The sequence below is a fragment of the Tympanuchus pallidicinctus genome, unplaced genomic scaffold (genome assembly GCF_026119805.1).
Source record: "Tympanuchus pallidicinctus isolate F22 unplaced genomic scaffold, pur_lepc_1.0 scaffold27, whole genome shotgun sequence".
Lineage (NCBI taxonomy): Eukaryota > Metazoa > Chordata > Aves > Galliformes > Phasianidae > Tympanuchus > Tympanuchus pallidicinctus.
In genome coordinates, this window is record NW_026294744.1 from 457,101 (window position 1) to 483,518 (window position 26,418).

The 26,418-nt window shown below is 37.4% G+C and overlaps 1 protein-coding gene across 2 annotated transcripts in view; it reads left to right on the forward strand.

Annotated features, from left to right (window-relative positions):
• The window catches only part of ANO2 (anoctamin 2), a 175,356-nt gene that overhangs the window by 103,580 nt on the left and 45,358 nt on the right, over positions 1-26,418 (forward strand). For both annotated transcript variants that reach the window (XM_052690528.1, XM_052690529.1), the window contains 2 exons: positions 3,662-3,745; positions 24,453-24,527. In XM_052690528.1, the coding sequence (XP_052546488.1) occupies positions 3,662-3,745; positions 24,453-24,527 (159 nt within the window). The remainder of the gene's footprint in view (positions 1-3,661; positions 3,746-24,452; positions 24,528-26,418) is intronic.

The window sequence follows — 26,418 nt, forward strand, 5'->3', positions numbered from 1 at the left end:
GTTTTTAACCCTTGATTTGTAATAGTTAACCCTTTTGCAATGGAGAACATCAAGGCTCTTTGTTCTACTCATTCCAAGTTTCCATCTTGGAGCATCAGTTGTATAATTTCAGCAATTTTTTCAGTGAATATTAGTGAATGCCTTCTTTTTAATCAGTGTTCACCACTTTTCCGCTCTGCTTGCATTCAACAAATTAGGACAAGGCTGTTGAATGGGTTCTCACTTTTTCTTAGACTTTCCTTAAGGAGTAAAACCAAAGCAGTGTGCTGACTTTCTTTTTGGCCTGTTAATCTGGGATGTTTTTCTATTTTTAATTAGCTGCTCAAATGCATTTGTCATGAACATTTATAGAATTCTATTATCACTTTCTTTCTAAATCACAGAGAAATTCAGGATTTTCTTTAGATTCAAATTTTCTTTAGATATTCTTGTACTGGATCATTACATGCATAACTTTAATTAGCAATGTATAGTGGACAAATACATTGTGTTTGAGGCAAATGCCAGAGATCATTCTCAGGGAAAATTCCCACTGACATCCATATGGGTTTTGTCTGAGTAAAAATTTTGTAATTTGGCTTTTTGTTTTAGAGGATTGGAATCATCTTTTTTTTTACTCTGATCACTCATTTGGCCTCCAAGTACCTTGGCTAGCTTGATTTTCAGTAAATGTCTGAAAGCTGTACTGGTACACTTCCAGCATCATAGGATTCATATTTATCCTTATATGTGTATTTGGACTTCTTCAAGTCATCGCAGCTATTTCTGGCTCATTGTCCTAATTGTAGAACTCTTCCCATTTTCAAACAAGAACTGATTCTGAATCCTGCTATTTTTACAGCAGAGAGTTGAACTTTTCCTTTATATCCATGTATATATAATCAAAATTTAGTTCAAATATCTCTAGATCTGTATTATAAAGTATTGTTTCATTAGGTACTCTCATAAAAAATATATATAGACACCTGCATTCCAGGAGGTCCCTGTAGTCTCTTATTCAAGGGTAAGATAACTTGGCAGATTCAGAGAAAATAGATAAACTGTTCTGATCCAGATGTAAGTGTGAAATGCAGTTAAAGGACATTGAAATGGTTACTAGGAAAATTAAACATAACTTGACCAAATGTGAACACAAAAAAAAACAACAACTGGCAATTGAAAAGAATTGCTATAGTGATTCCTGAGCTTCATTAACTGTGATGTTGATTTTTATGTGAAGCATAAGTAGTGCAAAAGGACTCTGTGATCCTTAGGTCGGACGTCAGGGGGAAATTCTTTACCCAGAGAGTGGTGAGGTGCTGGAACAGGCTGTCCAGAGAGGTTGTGGATGCCCCATCCTTGGAGGTATTCAAGGCCAGGTTGGATGGGGCCCTGGGCAGCCTGGTTTAGCATTAAATGTGGAGGTTGGTGGCCCTGCATGTGGCAAGGGGGTTGGAGATTCATGATCCTTGAGGTCCCTTCCAATCCTGGCCGTTCTGTGATTCTGTGATTCTGTGATGTTAAGTGATATTTGCACTTTCAAAGCAGAGATCCACTGAATGTAGATCAATTGGTACCCTTTCTTGATTTCTTCTTGAATATATTTTATTAATCTGAATAGTATATGAAATTTGAAGTGTAAAACAAGCTACAGTGCTAGAATTTACTTTAGATTTGTTTGATATACTACCATAATATATGATATATATGTAATTTTATGTAAATATATTATAATGCATAATATATAATAATATAATATATTATAATACAATATATAATACCAAATATATATAGTACAGTTTCAGAGTCATATTTCTACTTGGATGTTAGAGAAAAACTTCCTGCAAGCCTACCACATTACTAGATCCCCAGGGATTGGTAGAAAGCAAATATCAATCATGGGACTGCCTTTTAAGGCAGATATACAAATGATCTCTTCATAGAGGTAAAAAAGACATGGAAATGCTAATTTAAGACAGTCATTTAGATGTCAGTGTGTTCACATATCTGTTCTACGTGTCAGGACCAATCAATGATCAAGATGAATAACATTGGATCAGAGTGTCTATGAATTAGGGTGCAACAGAGAATGCTTGAGATGTTGCAAATTAGGAGAGAATGAACAGTGTGGATATCGCCCAAGAGTACTTCTAAATTTCCAAGCAACCTGTGTCCTATTACCCATCAAGATTATTATTTTATTTTTTCCAAAGTACTCTTATTCTCTTGTTTCAGATTTATGAAAAAAATATTACTTTTTTTACTAGGCTGATAAACATATAAAAAAAAAACTATAGTAAGAGTAGTTTACATGACCAATGATACAGATCTGAAATGTATGTGATTGTGGTAGTCACGGTCAGAAGGGCATACAGCAGTGTATGTTTTTTTTAGTCATAATACACTGTCATTTCAGAAAGGGCTCTGAGCAGTGGATATTTTTCCCACATAATCTCTGCAATCATTCAGCACACTTCAGTTTTCCTCACTTAGCTTGCATCCCATAGTTTAGCTTTTAACATTTAGATATGATTAGACTATGTTTTTAGCTAGTTTGAGTGGCAGAAGACCATATTCTTCTCAGCTTTTTCTTTATCTTGTTTTCTGCAGACCCCCATCCTTCCCTTTGTTCTTCCCAAATTTTATATTGAAAGGATGCTGTCCTTTTTTTCCTTCACTCTGCATCCTGTAACACATCCCACAGCACTAGGTAGTGATTCCCCTAGTCCAAAAGGAGATGTGGCACTGACTCATCTACATGGTTTAATTGTGAACAAGTGATCTGGAGTAATTTTCTTTTTTCTTGTCTTGTAACACACGGTGGGTTTAGAGGGAAGTGAATTTTTTCTACCTCCTGAGTCACACCTCCTTTAGTCAGCAGGGGTCACTACAGTGATGAAGTCATTCAGGACTCGAATAATAGACAGCAGTTAGTTATCAAAAGCTTTCTTAACAACAACTAACAACAGCTACTTGAAAGTAAAATTGGCTAATTTGCTAATTACGATCAATAAGCTTTACAGGTAAGACAATTTTAGGCAATGGCTACTACAAAGAGTAAAAAAATAAAAGAAGATGAAGAGAAAAAATAGAAAACAAGGAAACACAGACAGACAGGTTTACAAATACAGCAAAGCAGAGCAGTTCACTGCTCCCTGATCAGTGATGTCTTGGTTTCAGGTGTTGATATTCTGTAGAGATGGGTTATAGGAGGTTGTGTTGTTCAGTTGACAGTAACTAAATACAATAGTACAAACTCTTACTTATAGTCTGAAGTGACCGAGCTATTTTTGGAGTGACAGCTTCTGGCTTTGGGATCTCAGCAGGACTTCCTTTATTCCTGCCTTTCAGGCCTTGCAAATTTAAGTCAGTGGACAAGAAGCAGCAGGGGGAGGCTAGCTTGTATGTCTTCACAGGATGAAACAGTATCATCTTTCTATTTCCTGTATCAAGCTGGTTTGATTTGCTCCCGTGTCAATCTTCAGCCAATCAACACTCCTGGTCCCTCCCTTTCAAACAACTTTAGAGAGACTTCCAAACGTAAAATTGTCTATATAATGGTGTTGATTACCTCATGTTGATTTGAGGTACTCCTTACCAGTCTTAGACATTTCCTGATCATAATGTTTATTCTCTTTATTCACCTTTTTTTTTTTTTTTTTTTTTTTTTTTTTTTTTTTAGGAGCATCCGAGACCAGAGTATGAAACCAAACTGCTGCAGAAAAAGCTGAAAAACAAAAACATGAATACAGAAAATACAAATGAAGTAAGTTGCAGCTTATTTTTTCTCTTACTCAACAGCCTAGGCTGTCTCTGGTCTTAACCTCTTTAATGATGTTGGTTAGCACCACGTCTAGCAAAACCTCACTTCTTGTTGGTCTGTCCAATACCTGAGCAAGGAAGCTATTGTCACCAGATATCTAGATGGTTGAAATCACACATCGGGATGAGAGCCTGTGAGTGTAATGCCTCTTGTAGCAGAAGAAGGCTTTGTCAACAATCTCCCCTTGACCAGACAGCCTGTAGAAGACCATTACCACCACATGTCCTTTATTGGTCTGTTCCTTAATTTTAACCCACAGATGTACCAGTGCTTTTCACTTTAGAAGATCCTGAAAAGTTAGACATTAAATATGATGAGTACTGAATACTAGAATAGCCATTCCACCTTATTTTTTGAGATTTTAATCCTTTATTTCTCTGCCTTTGAATAGTTGTATGTTTTACCCATTGTAAGACTTACAAAAAGGTAGCTTTTGCATGGTTTCTTGATATTAAGGCATAGGCTTCCATGAGATCTCTGGCTTAGTAATTTCATCATTTTGGATATTAGTAATGGACATCCCCTAGTATTGGGCTTTTCATCAAATAGAGGTCTCTCTGCAGTTGAAGATTTCCTCATTTTATGTGAGTACACAGATGCCTGTGAAATCTCAGTTTCATTGTATCTTCATTCACTGTCATGCCATGACATAGATCTCTATGAATTTCTTGCCTAAATATATTTTGAGAACTAGTATAACTAAGTCATTCATTTTGCACATAGCTGGTAAACAGCTGTAATTTGCTGTATGCTTTGTCAACAGTTTATGGACTGTTTTTGCCTGGTTCTGTGACTAGTGGGATGGAGGAATCAGTGGACCCATACCCCGGGAAAAGGAAAAGGGTAGGGAGATGGGCCTAAAAACAAAACAGTGGCAACCATCTGCAGAGAAATAAATTAACTTACTAAATGTGACATTGGAATGTAAGATAACACATCATAGTACTATATAATAACAAATGAAGTTAATAAATAAAATGAGAATGTTTGAAAACCAAAGGCCTTGCTCTGAGTAACTTGAGGCGATATGGCCTGGAGCACAGATGTGTTGGAAGGTTGAAAAAAGGAGGGATGTCTTATGATCTACGAGCAGTTTTATCTTTCCCTCTGAAGAGAAAACAAACAGAACTATGCAAAGTCCTCTGGGGTATGCAGTTCTCTTCTGAGAACCAGGTACCCAGAACTATCTACAGAACCAAAGCATTAATTCTTTTAACTCCCAGTGCAGTATATCATGTTATGATGCAAAATACAGATAAAAAAATCATAAAACCACGACAGCTCTGACACTAGTGGCTAAAACTTCTAATTACTTACCTAAAATGAAATCAGAAGTCTGCTGTTCCACAGCTGATGCTTTCAGGACAATTATGATGCTAAAATTATACTCTTGAGAATACTAAATTAGAGTTTACTTAGATGTATATTCCTGTGATACTACTTGTGTTTTTCCAGTATATTTGTCCCTCTGTTCTGGCAAGGATGTGACTAGTTTTACAGCAATAAATTGAGTTTTTGCGGAAATCTCATGTTTAGTACAATTTCATTCAGTGTCCTGAGTACAGATATAATTATGAGCTTTATCTAACTGAAGCCTAAGCTGCTTATTTACAAAAGTGATGCAGATCTTCCTATTAAAGTGAGTGGATGCCTTACTCCAGTTGTTGGAGGAGATGGTTCAACATGTATACCCAGAACAAGATTAAGACACCAAATGAGTCCAAATGTTCACCAAATGGTTTATTACAGGTTCTAAGCAGTTAAGGAATGCAGGGAAGATGGGGAGGTTAACAATCAGGACTCCTAGTAAACAGGTTATGATGTAGAGACAGTCACCATTAGGAGCCCAGTGATATCTTGCTGGTTTGAAGGGGGCTGCAGGCTGATCAGTGATGTCTTGTTGACCTGTACTGCTGCTGCTCAGTGGAGGGAGCACCCACTACTACCTCTGAACTGTTTTTTTTTTTTTAATTCTTCATTCTGCTCTCATGCATCTCTGGTTGCTCAAGGCAATAGCCTTCCTTCCAAGTGTGGAAGTGGAGTCAGCAGTTGATCATGCAACAATCACGTCCACTACCTGGGCTGTTGGACACGTGCTAACTCCATAGCAATCATTTTCTTCAAAATAAGTAATAAAGTCTGCAGTTACTGACTTACAATCGTATTGTGTCCAGTGAAAGACTATAACAGATTACAGATTTATAGTGGTCTCAGATTAACTAATAAGACTCCTGAAGACTGCTGGATTTTGATTTAATGCCAATGCTTGAATAAGGAAAACTAGAGTATTTTCCCTTTCCTGTGTCTGGTTATAAACTCCTGTATCTGAGTACATTTTTTACCTTCCGTTGACCATGCTTATAGGGAAAATTGTATGCTATTGATCTCCAATGTTAAAACAGAAGCCTACATTTGGGACAAATTTACATAAATAGCTTGTGGAAACAACATTAAATTAAGATAGTTGCCAAGATGATTACGATATTATATTAATGCATGCAGCAATCGTGTCTGCATTTTTAAATACATTTACATTAAACTTCTTTGGGTATCTGCTCCCTGAAAAGATGAAGAAGCAGTGAAACTGCTCAACTTTCTTAGCTATTATCACATTTAACTGAAAAAGACACTTGCCTGCTGATCCATTAATTTTTATGATACACTTGATTTTGAAATAGGATGGCAAGCTGTTTGGAAGATCTTTCACATTGTGGTATTTCATGAAATAGGTAAACTTGAATTCTTAATTGACCATTCAAATCATTTTTATTGATGTCACCTGGGAATCATACAAATTAAGGAGGAAGAGACCCCATGTTTACTTATGGAATAATTGCTAATAGTTTGAAGTTCAGGAACAGCTTGGTAGAATTTTTCACTTTAGAGCTGAAATTTGTAGTATTGATTGTTCTGATAAACTGAATGTTCAAGCAACTTAAATAACAAAATAAGGGAATCTTTCAAAGAGACAGAAAAACAATATGTTTTTTTCCCCTGGTAATTGTACATCAGTGGAAAGCAATGAAAGATCCCTATTAAAAGATTGCCTTATTCAAAGCTGCAAATGAGAATTGCAATAAAAGTGTACCACACAACATTTCTCATAGAAGAAATCCATCCTACTTGGGAATTCCTTAAAAAGTGTTGGTTAATTTCTGCCTACAAATTTAAGACATAAGTACTTTAAGGAGATGAACAATGTAACAAAATACAGAAAAAAAATATCTATTTTACATATTCATAATTGATCTACTTATGAATATGCAAAAATACTTCTAATAGGATCTTGACAACACCAAGAAAAGTATTCACAGGTAAACCAATAGTCGCACACACACAGATGAGTTGAACTCATCCAGCTGGTGAAGGGGATCTTCAACTGTACAGCAACCCAGGGAATAACCTAGGTCCAAAAGATGTTCTTGCATCTCTGGCTGGCCCTTATATGAACCCAGGGTGGCTCCACCTTGGATCCACCCCTTCTGATCACATGGGGAGCACAGACACAAACAATTTGCCTGTGCTCCCTAGGCCAGCTACACCCCTTCACCAGGTACTCATTCACCAGTTGAAGTTGTGACCTAACAGCTCCCTACAAATGATTTATCAAAATTTTGAAATTTCAGGTTTAAGGTGTTTCAAAATACACTGTGTAAGGAAAGAGTCTTTTTATGTTCGAATTTTTTGAAGAACAATTATTCTGATATTAATTTTACACTTTTTGTCCTGGTGCATGCAACACATATTTAAAGGTATCAGAAAAGAAGTTTTACGAGGCCTTTTGAGGTAATGGATCTGTGACAATGATCAGATATGCTACCTTATCAATCCTCCCACACAGTTGCTAACATACAAAAAAGTTGTTTTATTTATTGGAAATTGTTATTTATTGTAACTGTTTCATTACTTATGCTTTTCTGAAGGATAACTTACAAATACCATGCAAAACACCATTTCATGAAAGGAGATATTTTATCTTGACAAAAATGATTCTGAATAGTATGAAAATTAAAGCCAATACGATCTTCTTCGGCAGTAGTTTAAGGGCAAAATTATCAAATATAGAAATGTGGAATATGTGGCCTTAACTTATAGATAAAGCAAACAAAACAATTTCAAATAACTCTTATTTTTATTAGTTTTAACCATAAGGAAGCTATTGCTATTGTTTTCCTTTCACTGGATCTGTTGTCAATTAACTGGCAGCGTAGCAAATTGCAGTGTTCTTAAGGAAATATAATTTCAAGCTTGTGAGTTATAGTACTAGATATCATGAAGATCACAACAAAACTAGAGGAATGGCCTGCTATTCTCAAAACAATATTGACAGCAAATATGTTGCATGTGATAAATAAAAAATAACCTATAAATATTATTCCTTACTGGGATAAGATAAACTTGTAGAAACAAAGGGAATCAATTAGTAAATTATGATGTACTGAAGAACTTTGAGAGTTGAAGTATGTTTTCTGTGTTTTCCACATCTTTTAAAAGAGCAACACAGAATTGTTTTTTCCTAAATTTCATAAAGTTTATAGAGTTCAGGATTTTTCTAGACATGAGTTCTAGCTTAGTCCATTGATGGAACAAGAGGATTTCATTGCAATTTCAACCAAATCATTTGTAGTTTTAAGCTATTTCAATAGCATGTTTAAGATTTGACCAAAGTTTCTTGTTCCTAAGATATTGCCAAATATTAAGTCCTCTTACTCTGCTAGATTCTGATGCGTCAATTCAATACAAATAGGAGTCCAGTAACAGTTTGTGCAGTTCGTGAATTGTTAGAAGTGAATTTTTAATTCTCTTGCAAATATTAGAATTGCTGACTCTATCTGCACATTATTACAATTTTAAACAAAAATCTAATTAATGTATTTGTTTATTGCTAGTTGCTTGAGGTGGACAAATAAAGATTCTATTGAACTTTTTTTCCCCCCAAGATCTGTGTGTCATAAAATATAACAAGTTTCACTGTGTTAAACTTTGGACTAGATTCTGTAGTTTTTAGACAAATGTTTACAGTTTTTCTGTATAAAGCTTAAGTTAAGTCATTGCTCCAGAGTCATTCTGGAAGTCCTGCTGCAACTCTCCAGAGCCAACTTAAGGCTGAGTTTTGGAGAAACTGTAGTAGAAAAAAAAGGATGCATTGAATACATTCCAGTTGCATGTGTAGCTATAGTGCCTAAAGTAACTAAATGTCACTGTACAATTAACAAATATACAGTTGGAAGAGTGGTGTGGTTAGGATAGTATTTTACAGGTTTATAGTTAGAAAGATTATTGTGGTGGAAAGAGACAATCAAAAAATAAATGAAATGATCACGTATGTCCTAGGCTCACAGTAAAAAAAACTCAAAAGGAAGAGATCTCCAGAAAGACATTCTTCTCCAGCGGCAGTCAGCCTTTAAATAGGGTGTAGGAGAGATGGAGCCAGGCTTCACCCTTTCTGGTCTCACAAATTAATTGCCTTCACCTGTGCTCTCATGGCTGACTCAGTCCTTGCCTCAGGTGATCAGTCTGTTGTTCAGACCATGACTAAACAGTTCCCATACAGTCACAGTTGTCAATCTAATAAGTCAATTCCATTCATCTGAATATTTTTCTTTACCGAAGAAGCTGTTAGACAAATCAAATGAATTTAAGGCTGAAAGAGAGTCAAAATGCTGGAGGAACATAGTTCTTCTATCTGTTATTCACCTGAAGGCATTTGTTGAAAGAGTTCCTAGCTGCTCAGTTGACCCATCAGGGTTTTGAGAAACCAGTCCAACTGCTGGTTGTTTTTAAGGAAAGCTATCAACTTTTGTATAATACTTAATGGCAGATTGAATTCTGAGTGGAAGTGGATCAGCCAGCTGCAATCATATCTGCTTGGTAGGAAAAATGACCATTCTGAGGTTAAGAGATTTCTTTCAATCCCTGGATAACTTTTGGTGAAAGTATTGGAGGTAGAAATTTCAGGCAAGCAAAAATAAAACTGAGCCAGTCAGATGTAATTTAAACAATGAACCTTGGCAAAACTACTTGGAAAATCTGGAGGGTTCTAAGTTTATGACAACCAAGTTTTTTCAGGTTTCCTGTTTTGCAGGTTTAAACAGACAGGATGCTGCTTTGTAAGCACTCAAGATAAATATGAAACAGTCCTTAGGAGTGGCCCACTAAAATAATGTAGCAGTATGCAATTTAAATTCACCGAGGATTATGATCTCTTTCAGAGTAGAAATAATTGGAATCTGTACAGCGCGCCAAAGCATTTCACTGCCAAGCCAACCAAATATTTTGACTGCATTATTATAAGGAAGAGAAACCTTGAGTAACCACCAGGAACACTGTGCTGCTTTTAGTGGAACCCAGGTAGATAGCAGAGGTAGCTGCTTACTAGATCAGCTGTTGTAGAGTGCATTCCTACTAAAGACCCTAAAGAGGGCCTACATTTAGGCTGTTCTCAGGGAGGGATGCTGCTGATGGATCCACAAGCTTGAAATATAACTGTCTGATCACAGCTGTCAGGAATACAGGCCAAAGAATACACTGAATTCAATTCATTTTAATTTTATATATGACTATATTTTCAAAAGTGTTTAATAGACTATATTGCCCACTGAGAATCATAAAACCTTTTGGGAGCTGAGAGCTCTTGAAAGTCTGGCCAGATGTGACTTTACAAAAGGAATTTCTAAAGTTTCTCTTTTTAAGGACTGAAAGAATGAACTCTTCTCAAATAAGAAGTTTTGAGGATGCCTTGGCCTTTATCTTTTCTGGCCAGTGCTCCTCTCTGTAGAAACTAAAGAATGAGGGAAGTCTGTGTTGTCTCACTGCTTTAGATACCTCATAAAAATAAAAGAAAAGTATTTCTTAGAGAACCTAGAGAGATCCAACATAGGAGACACTGCCTGCTATTCTTTGACTATAGAAAATTTAGGAAGTAAGCAGCAAGTAGGCATACTAACACTCCATTTGAATTTGCAGAAATCTATGAGATATAATGTGAGATGCTGTCTTCCAGCATTACTAGTCATGCTACTTTTTTTTTTTCTTTTCTGTTTTCAGCTCTTGATTTGAGTATTTGGTGGACAGAAATGGCAAGTGATTAAAGTGGCTGCTTTTATAAATAGTGCCATTGGGTAAATGTCCCATTATTTTCAAAATGAGTATAATTATCAGTTGACAATAGAGTTAAGGAAGAAAAAACTTTGACTAAGCAGTCTGGGTCCCATGTACAGCATTCTGGTGAGACAGAGCAGTAAAATGCCAAGCAGGAGGCAGATATGAAGGAAGAGTAAGCTCCCAGTGGGGAAAAAATTAGGCTTTAACACATTCTGGTCAAAACTGCACTGATGGTGCATTGCTTACATGACACTCTATGCTTAAGGGTAATTGTAGGCAACTCCCTTCCGAGAGGAACAGAGGGCTCAATTTGTTAATCAGACTCTACTTGTAGACAATTGTGCTGCCTTCCTTTGACCTTGGTCAAAGACATGACTAAAAAAATTTTTAGTCTAGTTCTACTCTTTGATTATTCTTCAGGGGATCAAGGAAGTCAGCTGATGGAGCAGAAGTACAGGTGGTGTTTTCCTCTATGCCTTTAGTGACAGCAAGGAATATTGAGAGAACCAGGAAAAACCATGTGATAAAAATGTGGCTAAGTGGCTGGTGTCACTGCAGGAATTTTGGCTTTTTTGACCATGGAGTGGTTTACTCAGCATCAGGCCTGATACTTCCATATGAGTCTCACCTGTCTCAAAGGAAGAAACTGATCCTAGCTGAGGAGCTGGTAGGACTATTTGATAGTGCTTTAAGCTGTGTATGAGGGAGGAAGGGGATTAAATGAGGTTTGCTGAAGAAAAGTCTGAAGGAATAAGGCTAGGGCTGGAGGTGAGGCAAATGGCTCAGCTGAGATGCATTTATGTTAAGGCATGCAACATGGACAACAAACTGAAGGAGCTGGAAGCCACCATATGGTAGGCAAATTATAACTCAGTTACCTTTACTGAAACATGCTGGGATCACTCCCAAACTGGAATGCTATGATGGATGGCTACAAGCTGTTTGGAAGAGATATCCTAGGAAGGAGGAGTGTTGGTGTGGCTCTCTATGCTAGAGAATATTTAGATGTTATTGAGCTTGGGAATGACAATGATAATGTTGAGTCTTTATGGATAAGAACTGGAAGAAGGCCAACAGGGCTGACATCCTGAAGGTGTCTGTTATAGGCTGCCTAATCGGGATGAAAGAGATGAGATATTCTATGAGTAGCTGGTAGAAGTTGCATGATTGCTAGCCCTTGTTGTCATAAGGAACTTCAATTTCCCTGATGTATGCTGGGAATATAATCTAGCACAGAGGAAGCAGTCTAGGAGGTTTCTAGAATTTGTGGAAGATAACTCTCCAACACAGCTGGTAAAAAAAGCCTGCCAGGAAGGTGCCCACTGGACCTGCTGTTCACAGAGAAGGACTGGTGAGAGATTTGGAGGTCAGGAGCTGTCTTTGACAGAGTGACCATGAAATGGGAGAGTTCTCAATTTTTGGTGAATTCCTGGAAGTCAAGACGGAAAGGCAGGAAAACTGCTACTTTGGACTTCTGGAGGGCAGACTTTGAACTACTCATGACACTGGTAGGGAGAATTACTTGGGAGTCAGACCAGATAGGTAAAGGGTGGATACTCCTCAAGAAGGAAGTCTTAAAGGCAAAGAGGCAGGCTGTCCATGAGCATCCTAAAATGAGCCAGGAAGAAGACTGGCATGGATGAACTGGGAATTTTACAAAGACTCCACGAGAAAAAGAGAGTCTGCCCCTGGTGGAAGAAGGGATGGGCAATTCGAGGAATGTGACCACAGAGGATAAGGAAAAGGCTGAGGTTCTCAATGCCTTCTTTACGTCTGTCTTTAATAGTCAGACCAGGGTACTCTACTCCCTGATCTGGAAATTTAGGATGAGGAAGAGAGTAAACCCCCCACAATTCAGGTGGAGACGGAGATCTACTCCATCTAGACTGTTATAAGTCCATGGGACCAGATGGGTCCACAAGGATGCTGAGGGAGTTGATGGATGTGATTGCTAAGCCACTTTCCACCTGATCAACTGGAGAAGTCCCATAGGACTGGAGGCTTGCAAATGTGACTTTCATCTATAAGAAGGGTTGGAAGGACGATCTAGGGAACTCCAGCCTGACCTCAGTGCCAGAGAAAGTCATGGAATGGATCATCTTGAATGAAATGACATGGCATGTGCAGGACAACCAGGGGATTAGGCCCAGCCAGCATGGGTTCGTGAAAGGCCAGTTCTGCTTGACCAATCTTCTCTCTTTCTATAACACAGTGACTAGACTAATGGATTAGGGAATGGCTGGTGACATATTCTAGCTAGACTTCGGCAAAATCTTTGACACTATCTTTCACAGTATTCTCCTGAGGAAGCTGGCAGTTCAATTGGTTGGACAAGTACACTCTGCTGAGTAAAGAACTGGCTGGAGAGCCAGGCCTAGAGGGTGGTGATGAATCGAATTAAATCCAGCTGGTGTCCAGTCATGAGTGGTGTTCCCCAGGGGTCTGTATTGGGACCCATCCTATTTAATGTCATAGAATCACAAGGGTGGAAACAACTTATAAGATCATCTAGTCCAACCATCTATCTTTATTTATGATCTGGATGAGGGGATTGAGTACCTTCAGAAAGTTTGCAGATGAAAGTTGCAGATCAAATTCCTACCAAGTTGGTAGGGAGTGTTGATCTGTGCGAGGGTAGGAAGGCCCTTCAGAGAGGTTTGGATAGGCTGGATCGATAGGCTGAGGCCAAAGGCTTCAACAAGACCAAGTGCTGGTCCTTAAACTTTGGTCACAGCAACCCCAGGCTTCACCTGTGCAACTGGAAGGGGTGGATCCTAGCTCCACCTCTCTTAGACCTCACTTAAGTGTTGACTGCCTTAAGGGTTGACTGGATAAAGAGCTCTGATTAGAGATCTTTTCTGCAAGCTTAGATCTTTGGAGACGGGGGAACACTTTTCCTTTGTAACACCATTCTATCTGCACTAGTCCCTTTGCTGTTATGCTCCTCTATCACCTTTCCACTGTGTTGATCTTTTTGATTGTAACTTAACTGCATAATACAGTGGGTATTATTATTATTACAACAACAATTATAGTAATTGGCTGACAAAATGAGCTCAAAGGGTTATATTAAATGGGATTATATTGGCTGGTGGCCTTTCACAACTGGGATTCCCCAGGGTTCAATTTTGGAGCCAATTATCTTCAATTTTATAAAATTAATGCATATCTTGTGTCAGGTTGAATGTTAGAAAAACATTCTTCTCTGAGAATGTGGTTGGCATTGGAACATGTTCCCTAGTACAGTGATTGCAGTAGCAAGTAGGCTGCAGTTTGAGAAGTTTTTGGACATCGGTCTTGGCAAACAGTTTGAATTTTCAGTGGTCCTGTGTGTGGACCTAACAGTCCTTTTGTGTTCCTTCTAACTCTGGATATTCTATGCTTCTATGAATTTGGATATGATAAATACGGTACAAGATCTTTTTTTACTGTAGCATGAAGTTGACTTTTTAATGTGTTTCTCACACTTCTCTATACAAATACAGACAAATTCTCTGGGGTGGTACAGAGGCTACCGCTTTATTCTTACTGATTAACATTTTCTGAGAAAATATGACTGTGTTTGCAAAAGCTGGATTTTTGCTCAGTATGTTGGTACTGTATGTACATAATTCTGGGAGAAAGTTTTTAGTTTTCCACAGCTTCTTCTTTCTCACTTTATCATACATTCTTTTCAGCCAAACAAACATCATGAAACAATTGATACATTTGAACAGCATTACCTAATGCTTCATATTTTCGTCCAGATAAAAATATTAAAATTAATGCTGCTTAGGGCCATGCTATATACACCTTTGTAAGATCTTGTCAGAAGCAAGAAAGTCTTCCACAAATCTGCAAGGAATGCAAGGATATGGTACTACACCAGTGAGATCTGTCCAGGGTTTCACACAGGAGACTTTAGTTTTCAACTCATTTCCTCTTCTCATCTTGAACTACTTGTTTCACCAGCAGCTGTTGATTAGGTGGAATGCATTCAACGCAGTATACAATAAAGCACTGACTGTAATTATTTCAAACCTTATAACTCTGCTGTATAGGAATGCAGTTCTGAGGTGTTCTCACCCTAGCTATCATATCCAATAGCTAATATGTCTCTCCTAGCATAGCCTAGGTATGTGCTATTGCTGCAGAAAGAAAATCAGAAAGAGAGCTTGTTAGAATGTTGCAGATTATCTTTGAGAAGAACTAGAATGATTAGATGTATATCTACATTCCCTAACTTGGAGTAGAAGGCTGATAAAATATTTTTTTTATGTATGAACTATTGCTCATACCTTAGGCTTCAATTAAAAAAAGAAAAAAAAGAGTGTGTTTTTTTCATGTACTCATACGCATATGATATGTATGCATACGCCAACATGCATGCACTTATCTACATGTATGTCTGTGTCTATTTATATATGTATACACACAACTTGGCATTTTTGAGAATGTTCAGAAGAAAGTTTTTAACTTGGACAAGTACTAGACCCTTTTAAAATTATCTTGTCCTTCATTCTGCCAGTTTCTCTGCAGTACTGACAGAGAAGAGGCTGGTATGTATCTTTCACCAGGCTTTTTTGTGCTCTATGACCATCATCTAGCACAGTAACCACTGCATCATATGTCTGTTATTGTGAAAGGGATATAAGTATCTTGAGGCAAAGGACCTTGGCTGCTCAGATATACTTCTCCATTTCAAGGCAAGTTTGTAGCCTGTAGAAGAATTGTTTCCAATCTTATTGCAGGGGACAAAACACAGCTATGTTCTTAGCTAATTTATTCTGTTCTGACTGAGTGGCTGAAGCTAGAATAAAAGCCAAGATGTGCCATGGTCACCATCTGTAAGAACCTACAGCCCAACCAGAAATCTGCTAGTAGTTTTTCTTAGCCAAGTTGCAACTAAATGCCAAGACTGGAAGATGAAGATCGTCAAATTCAGCCTGGAAATAAGCCATGCATTTTCAACAGCAAGGGTAATCAATATTGTTAGGACCTAATGAGACTTGTGACTTCATCATAGAAAAACTTAATTTGTGATTAGAGGTTTTTCTAATAAGAATATTAGTTAAATCAGATTTTATTATCCTTATAGCAAAAAAAAAAAAAAAAAAAAAAAAAAAAAAAAAAAAGTACAGGCATTGGCATATGGTCAGAGTAGCAGCATTTTTATCTTTCCTCTTAGACAATCTGGGGGCCTTAGTACAGACTTGCTCAAATTCCTGGAACAGTCCCAGGAATTTGCTAAAACAGTTTTCTACCTGTAGTTGTCACTGTGGAGCACTGTAAGATTCCAGAAATGTTCATGCGTCTTATTTGTACCTCCTTTTCTAAGATCATCCTGGTATACACTGTCTTCAAAAACTGCCTGCACTGCAGGTTCCTTCTGGCTCTTAGCTTCTTTTACCCTATCAATAGCTCTGAAGTATCCATTTCTCCTTGCCTTCGTCTTATGCCATGCTTAAAGTAAAATTACAGTGACACTTTATTTCAAAATAAGCTCGTTTCATTCCTTGTTTAAGCCTGTAATAGACATGTAATTTTTGATGTGTTACTTTAATGTGGATGTATCCTGTATAGGATGCCACTGTTCTTACTTTTGGATGTTTATTTTGACATCAAGTTTTTTGCACATTTTAAAGCTTTTATTTCTGCTCAGAAAAATATAGATATAAAAATGGCATTAACTTGTTTGATATTTTTTGTATGTATTTACAGATGAACTTCTGCACTTTGTTATTGGAAATATAATTCTACAGCTCTTTACTGTTGGTTGCTGTGCAAAATCTTAGGAAGCCAAGAGAAAGAGGTCCTGGATTCTATTCTTTCCTAATCATCTTTTACTATATTCCAGCCAATTACTGCAGTTCTATGTCTTGGTTTGGCCTAGTTTGATCTAGTTCAATGACAAGGAGGTGAAGGGACCCACAGACCCATACTCTGGGAAAAGGCATATGGGGGAGGAAAAGGTAGGGAGACGGGCCTGGAAAAATGATAATGGCAGCAATTAGTTAAGGAAAAACTTAAATATAGTAGTAGAATGCGAGATAATAAAATATAATACAATTTGACTATAATTGAAGCTAATAAATCAAATAAAATCAATAGAGTTTCTGAAATCAAAGTTACATTAGTAGAGTAACTAATGCTGTAGGCAAAACAGCAGAGGAGCAAAGAAAGAAGAAGAAAGTCTTGTGACTCCCAGACAGTTTTATCTTTCCCTCTGAATGAAAAACAGAAATGGAAAAACTGAGTCTTCTGGGAGTTGTAGTTCATTCTTTTCTTCTGAGTCCAGGAGACCGGAAATATCAACAATCCAAGAAACTGCAGCATTAACTGTTTAACTCCCAGTACACTGCATGATGTTATAATGTGGAATTCCAATTAAAAAAACAAACAAACAAACAGAACCTTGATATATGTAAAACCCAGTGATGTCATTCAGGTTGTTCATGTGTAAATGAGTCAACAGCCTGAACTGTAAAACTAGAGTTACAAGCCGGGAAACGTAAGAAATAAAAGGTGTTGTTTACTCCTTGAGAGCAGATTAAGCTGGCATTATTGATGGTTACAAACACCTCCTTTGAGATGTTCTCTTGTGGGAAAATACAAATATAAATAAATAACTGTAATACTTGTGATCTGAGCAAACTGGCTGTGATTTAATTCACGGAGAAACAGTACTTTCACAGAGCTGCTTGGTGCTGTCCAAGTGTGGTATATTTCCATGCTTCCACATCCAAAAGCCTCATGTGAAGACGCAGGTGCACTGTGCAGATGTGCTGGACCTTTATCAAGTTAGGTAACATATAATGTTATAAACAAAAAATGAACCATCCAGCAAAAAACTTGATCATGGGTGTCCAACATTCTGGCTTGCCTGTGCCACACTGAGAAATTGTTTCGGTTGCTCCAAAAGTATAGCTTCCTATTTATTTCAATGGAAATTTAAACAGATACAAAGAATACAACAATAGTTGATATACCAAATTCTCTCCTACGAAACAACACAGTCACCATAATTAACTCTACTTTTCCATTAGTGATGAACAAGCTTCTTTTTTTTTTTTTTTCTTTTTTTTTTCCCACTGTTCACAAGACTGTGTTTAGCCAGCTTATCAAAATGAATACACTTATTTGCTGTAACTTGAGCCTGCACTGCACTGTGTCCCATGCTCTGCTTTTAGTGCAGACAGGCTTAATAGAGAGCCCATGTTGGTTGTTACCAAGTTGCACCAGGGCTGAGCCAGGCTACTCAGTGGGGTAGAGCCACCATCATGACGAAACAAAGCAGAGGTCTGGCTGCAGTGTGATCTGTGCCAGGATGCATATAGCCTTTGGGCATCAGGTTGGGTGTGCCTAGCCTAGACAGAGTTTTGGTTTAGTTTTACTATCTTTTCTGATTTTTTTGCATTATGTTTTTAAAATTTTAATGGGAAGAAAAAAAATCCAGAAACATCACATTAAATCATGAATACATGACTACATCCAAAACAGCTACATACTCAATATTTTTTTCTTCTAATTCAACTGTGAAAGTAGAATTGTGTTCAAAGAATTTAAAAATGATCTATTATCTTGTCTTGTTTGCCACAGAAACATAATCTCTGTTGAGAACTTTTCTGTCTTCATGTAAAAATTTCCATGAAATGTAGTTTCCTCTGGGGAACATGCCACAGCATGACATATCTGCCACTGAGACTGTTATTCAGATGATCAGTGTTAGTCTACTATGTCAGTAATTGTATACATTTCTTGAACTGCTCCAAACAGATTCCTTACCTATTGGGCTGAGTTTTCATTAATGTCCCAGAAAGCTTTTTTACCTCTAAAATCCAAGAAATGTTCAATAATGAATAAATAATTCATATATATATGATGTTCAATAATTGATTAAAATGAGATGAGTTTCCTAAAAAATCTATTGACAAATTCCATTAATTTAGAACAAAACACAGTTATTATCTGCAATGTTCAAGCATAACACTTTCCAGACAAGATATTCTTGAAAACTCACAGTACAGCCTTATAACGGCTAGATGGCACTACTGACAGTGAATTGAGTGTGATGTGAAATACCAAGTGAAGTTTTAGATTTGAATTTCTTATCAAGAGCCATAACAGAAAATAACATTTTCTGTTAGCATTTAAAAACTATATTGATAAAAAATTTCAAAATTTGGTACTTAAATTATTGCCATCCATGCTAAGTAACAATATTTTCATCCACTTTTTTCTGACTTCTGATATGTTAATTTTTCTCTTTGGCTTGGTATTATAGAGAATGGCAAACTCATAGCAAAGTCACATAAGGTTAAAGAAAGCACATCCAATAGAGAGAAAGATGACCAGATGGTATTCTGACCTTTTCCTTCCTCTATCCAGATGTTCTTTTCCTTGCATGGCCTCCCTTCTTCTGTCAAAGCCTTTTGTCCTCCATTACAAGAAGCTGGGGAAATACTTTCTGTGACTTCCATTCCACTGAGTTCTCTTCTACCTTCATTTTCTTGCTCAGTATTGCAAACTAAATATAATGTGCTGGGCAATTGGTGTCAGGGCATTGAGGGGCTCTGAGAAGAGACTGGGGATATTCACATGTGCTGAACATGGTCAGTTCCAACATCTTCATTAGCCCTATAATAGGGGACATCAGCAAAGCTCTCTGTGACTCTGGAAGAATGTATTTAGGAAAGGAAAAAATGCCACAGAGGCAGAGAGGAGGGAGGGAAAACATGAGAAAAAGGCCTTGAACAGCAAAGGGAGAGAAGAAAGAGAAGAAAAAGGTGCTCCAGCCAAAGGTGCAGAGATTTCTCTGGGATCTATAAGGGACAGTGGTCCCATTATTAAATCCCCTTGTAAGATGGCTGAATTCTTGTATAAACTAGAACAAACTTTTTTTTTGACAGCTGAGGAAGGAGTAATAGCAGTATCCTCTGTAGCAGGGCTGCTCCTACAATTAATATATATAGCTCCTCTGACGAAGGATTGAAAGATGAAAATAAGCTTTTAGAAGCCCATAACAGACAACTGGAAAATAAAAGTTCTTATTCTGGGAACTTAGACCAGCAGGGTTGTCATATGAGGAGTAGCCCACTGCCCATACCACATTACGTGTGACAGTGTGCCTGCACACAGCTGCCAATCCTAGGGATTTATTACAATGATTTAAAAAGAAACCACAAGAGAGCATATCAGCTTGCCTTTTAAGATTAGGGGACATGAGTGGCTGAAAGTGTGGTTATTAATGGACACAAGATTTCTAAACTTGCATCAATTATCATGCATTTGGCCCACATGTGACTGTGATGCATAATGAGGAAAATCATTCTCTGATTCAATGGATAATAGCTGCACATAGGATCATGTGGCCAAATAAAAGCAGTGTCCCAGTAAAAACTGGTCTGTGGACTTCAATGGAGGAAAATCAAAATTATATCATAGAACTGGGAATGAAGGAGGCAATCCACGGTGATGCTTTTGAGAGTCCAGGCCTGGTTATTTTCTCAGCCTGGACGGAGGACCTTATCTTACAATAAGCTCCTCCCTACAAATATGTCACACTTGTGTCCATACTAAACCCTTTAATAGCCTTGGAGGCTGATATCCAACAAGCCACCCAGTTGGTGGCTGATCTAGAAGAAACAGAGTGCCCTAGGACCGGGTACAATATCTGCAAATGGGAAGGGGCAGAGATTCTCCCTATAAAAGTACTAAAAGTAGGAGACCCGCCCCACAGACTTCTTGACTGGGACCTCTATGGGTATCCTGAAAACAGAATTTTACTGATATAATCTGGGCTGGGGTTCAATTTGCAAAAACTTATCACCAGCCCAATCATGCTCTCCTCCAGCTATGAAGGCAGCTGGAGGAAAATAAAAAGTTTCAAAATATCCCCAAAAAAGCAGGGGTAAGAAATACTGAAAAAATACCAATGAGGACATGGAACTTGGAAGATTTCATAGATCCTAACATAAGGAAAAATCCTCCTCAAGTGACCTGGGCCACTATGTCTGAGCCAACTGAGAAAAAAGAATTGTTGATTCTGAAGTTACTTGCATGACAGAAGATGCCAGCTCCCTTGAACCTAGGGACTCCAGAAGAGACCAAAGGCCCTATATTGAACTATTTTTTTGGTCCTGGAAGAACATACAGTGAGTTATGGCGTTAGTAGACACAGCGCAGAAACCTCAATTATTTATGGTGATCCAACTAAATTCCATGGAGGTAATGTGATAATTGGTGTGTCTGGGGGACAGACCAGTCTTGTAACCTAGACATGGTTGAAGCTGGGGGTTGGGCATCTACCACCATGGGAGTGTAAGTTGTCTATTCCCCCAGTCCTGGTGTACTTACTGGGCATAGATACACTATGGAGTCTCTCTCTCCAGATGACTGTGGGAGAGTTCAGACTAAGAAAGAGATGCATTAGTATCTGGGCAGTGCAGTTGATATTCAGAGACCATGTGAAGCACAAGCCTATTCACCTCAGGTCCATGCTGGATTACTAATACTAAACAATATAGGCTCTCAGGGAAGCAGGAAGGAAATCTCCAGAGCGGTGTGGGAGCTAGAAAAAGTAGGATTGATAAGACCTGCACATAGCCTGTATAATTCCCTCATATAGCTAGTATGAAAGTCAGACAACACGTGGAGAATGACAGTGGATTACAAAGAATTAAATAAAGTCATGCTGCCCATTCATGCAGCCATCCTCAATATTGCCTCCCTGATGGATACACTGAGTAGGGAAATAGAAACCTACCATTGTGTCCTAGACTTGGGAAATGCATTCTTCAGTATTTCCATCCATGAAGAATTGCAACACCAATTTGCATCTATGTGGGGAGGCAGGCAGTGGACCTTTCAGGTCCTGCTGCAAGGGTATGTGCACTCACCTACTTATCATCATAACTTAGTGGCACATGACCTAGCAGACTGGAATAATCCCAATAACATCAAACTGTACCACTATCTTGATGATCTCATGTTGACGTCTGGAGGCATTAGGAAAGGCAGTAGGTTCATTGATTACTCATCTACAAGAGAAGGGGTGGGCTATAAACCCACAGAAAGTGCAAAGACCAGGCCTGTTGGTGAAATTCCTGGGTGTAGTTTGGTCAGGGAAGACCAAAGCACTACCCACTGAGATAATAGGCAAGGTCCAAGTGCTCACAGTCCTGACTGCACCAAGCCAGCTTCAAGAGTTTTGGGGTATACTGGGATACTGGCATTACTTTATATTGCACTTAATGCAGCTGCTGAGGCCTTTATATCTATTCACAAAGAAAGATAAAAAACAGGACTTGGAGAGAATAGAACAAGAGGCATTCCAGCAAGCAAAACTAGCAAAACTGTCAAACTGGCCTAGGCTCTTTGGTGATTTTCCTCCTCTGCTCTACCCTTGTGAGGCCCCATATGGAGAACTACATCCAGGTCTGGTGTCCCAGCACAGGAAAAATGTCAAGCTTTTGGAGAAAGCCCAGAGGAGAGCTACAGAGATAATCAGAGGGTTGGAGCACCTCTCCCATGATGACAGGCTGAAGGAGCAGGGCTTGTTCAGTCTGGAGAAGTTTGGGCTTTGGGGTGATCTCATTATGGCCTTCTAAAATTAAAAAGGGAGATCAGTTTATAAACAGGAGGGAAATAAATATTTTACGCAGATAAATAGTAGTAGGAAAAAGGGGAACGGTTTAAAACAAAGAGAGGGAAGATTTGGGTTAGATGTCAGGGGAAAGTTTTTCACTGAGAGGTGAGTGGAGATGTGCTGAAACACATTGGCTAGAGAGGGATTGTGGATGCCCTATCCCTGAAGGTGTTCAAGGTCATGTTGGATGAGGGCCTGGTATATTAGTTCCAGTTGAAAGGGAGATGTTTTCTTCAGAGTGTCTGATACGATGCCAGGTGTTTTGATTCTATGAGAAAAACAATGCTGATGTTTATTTTTACTGCTAAGCAGTGTTGTACAGAACCAAGGCCACTCTCAGCAAAGGGCCTAAGAAGCTGGGAGGGAACATCACTTGGATAGCTGACTTAAACTGTCCAAAGACACATTCTGTACCATAAAATATCATGCAGAAGTTTTGAAAGGGGTGGGAATTCATCTTGCTCTCTTCCATTGCTTCAGGGGCTAGCTGGGCACTGACTGGGGTGGTGACCAATTGCTTCTGCATTATTTATTGTGTGCATTCATAGATATATATATACAGTCATAACTATTATCCTTTTTCTTTTCTCTATTTTAATAGAGATAAATTGTATTTTAGTATATTATATTATTAATATATATTATATTATATTATATTATATATGTAATATTATATAATATAAAAAATATAATATATAAAATATAATATATTATATTATATATATTATATTAATATATTATATTTTAATAAATAGTTTTATCTCAACCCATGAGTTCTACTCTGTTTTTATCAATTATCTCTCCCATCCCACTGGGATTCTATGCTCCTATGATCATGTCTTCAGTCTAATTCTACATCTCAGAAAATTCTCTAAAGTAAGTGATTAGAGTATATATTCTATTCCTGCTTGTACTTTAGGAAAGGTTTTTATGAAGTTGTTATACCTCTCTATTTTTATTTTTATATAGGTAAATCATATCTTGAAAATGGTTTATTTGAAAATATTAAGCTCAGTTCTTATCCAATACAAATTCATTTAAATTCCAAACAAAATCTGGGCTAACTCCAGTGTAAATGAAATACTCATTCATGGGATTGCAATGGTGCTTCATTGAAATGCAAACAGCAATGGGCTCAGAATCTTTAGTTAACTTGTTTAGTTAAGTTTTAGTTTATCTTAAAGTAACTACCTTATTATTTTATATAGGAGATAGGATTCTCTCCTCTTAAATCTATTTTCATACCTCTTCTTACATGAGATGGACTTGAGTTTGGGAAAAGTAAAAGTATACAATATTTTACTGATCACAGTTACTTTAAATTATTCAATAATGAGGGAGAAGAAGAAAACAAAGTTGGCTGCAAAAGTTAAAGAGGGTGTTTGCCTTTGTAATTCCTCTGTTCTATAATCCAAGTACTCAAAGAATGATTAGGATATCACTGCAAGAATTAATTTACTGGCCACATATAGTTAGTAAAGCCATTAGACAGAAAATCTGGGTCCAGTGATAGCATTTTTTTCATGATTTCTCCTGAAGTTTTGCAAGAAGCAATTTAAAACGAATGATTGAACCTTACTCTGACTGAAAGTAAATTAAAGTGAATTTTAGGTTCTAATCCTGACATGATGAAATGTGGATATACCTGGTTGCATTTTTTTGCAAATATTATAACCTAGTTACACGTTTTTTCCTGATTTCTCAAGTATTTTCTGTATAGTCTTTCTTAAACTTTTACCATGTTTCTTCCTCAATGTAACATCTGCTTTAAAATATCAGACTAAATTTTTTAAGTCTTATAATCAACTTCAGTTCTAGAACAGGAGAAGGGAAAGTAAGAACGTTATTCACTGATAGATCTTATGGACTTTAATATTTTCTTTTCCACAGTTCCATAATGGCTATTTGTTTTTGTCACAGGATGGAGAAGACAAATTGACTTGGAATGATCGTATGCCTGGATATGCAGCAAATTTTGGATTGATTTTATTTATGGTAATATAATCTATTTCTCCAAACTTATTAGGTGTGAGGAACTTAGTGATGAGTATCTTGGATGGAAACCTGAATAATACTCTCAAAGATGCTAAAATATACAGATAGCTAGGGTAATGACCTACAGTTGATGAGAAATACATGTCCTACGAGGAAGATTCATAGAGCTTAAAATATGTTTTCAGCTTTATCCACTTTTTTGTTTTTGTGAAATTAATGCATCAATATGGTTTGATTGAAGTGGTTGCAATCCTTAGTGAGTTCTTAAGATGCTTGTCTTTTTTTTTTTTTTTTTTTTTTAATGAAATTTTGCTCTTCCTGTGCTTCATCCTTGAAAATAGTTGTTCGTGAATATTGCTGATAAGTGATGACATAAATGAAGTGCAATTGAGAATCAAGGGATATTTTTCTCTAGTAAGATAGTCCTCGTAAAAGTCTAGTAAAGAGACATGATCAAATTTTGAGTTGAATATTTGTTTGTAACTACACATTCCATTTAAAGATTCACAGGTAATATATTTGTGTGACTGAAAATGGAGTTGCAAATATATGAAAAAATGGATGTATTTTTTCAGCATTCTTGAAACCTGTTCTGTATCAAAATGGAAAGTAAGGTTGATTATTTTTTACTGTTCATAGTGCTATGTTTAGTCAGATTATGAAAATGCTTAAAGTTATTTGCCATAACTTGAGTTACCACCACAGTGACCTCCATGTGTCCTGGTTTCAGCTTGTACAGTGCTGATCATGCATCAGTGTTTGGTTGTTGCTGATCTGTCAGTGTTGCTGACAAATGGGGGAATGCCTTCTCTCAGTGGGGTGGAGTCACTGCCATGATGACATAGTGGCAGGGAGCTGACTACAGTACAACAGCACAGGCTGTGCTGGCCTCTTGCAGCATGCAGGCCATGGATGTTGGGTTCTGTTCTTCTCTTTCCCAACTTTATATAGTGGAGTTTCCCTGAAAATTCTAATCCTGAAAGCTGCTAGCAATTTTCTTATTGCAAGCTTTTTCTCTTTATTTCTCATTTTCAAGCAGAATCCCCTTTCAAGCAGAATGGTGTTTTTTTCTTTCCTGGCCTTTCTCTTCTTTACTAGGTGTACTGGTTTTCTTGTTCAGTTAGTCGTTCCACCTGGTTTATAGTTTTATGCCACCAAATAATTCCAATGTTTCCAATTCCAGTTTTACAGGTGCTTTAAAATCTGATCAAAGCTCTTCTGTTTACGTAAAGCCTCTACCTGATTATAGAGAGCACAAGATCCAAACTTGATTAAAGCAGTGCCTTTTGAAAGGATTTTTGAAATAAGTTCACAAATCTTATTTTTGATCAATAAGATTAGTGGTAGGAGGAGGTCTAGCCCCAGTTGTCCTATACCATTTTTGCTTGTATGTCATTAGTAATAACATGTCACAATTCATAAACTTTGCACTTAGAAAGTATATGTTGCAGCAAAGATTTCTAATGTAGTTATTACATTCTCAGTATCTGCTGCAAGAGAGTAATCTGGCATCACCTCTCTTTCTGTTACATGTGCTTGACTCAAACAGAAGTAGAAAACCAATTATTGTAATGGCAGAAGAGTTCAGTCTGTTCCTTCTTTTTAATACTACTGCCCTATTACTGCTCACATGGCATAATACTTGACTCTGGAATAGTTCCACTGGAGAACTGTTCGGACATTAAAATGTTATCTTACTTGGAGGAAGGTATCACTTTAGTCCAGAAAGTTTTGTGCCACGATGATACTTCATCCTCCAATAATATTTTGTTTAAATCTTTTGGTCAAGTTTAAGATTCTGGTATTTGTCTTCCATTAGATGAAATTTCCATTTTCTCTGTTTAGTGATGACTATTCTTATAATGACTGTTCTTCCTGAGCTGTAAAGCTA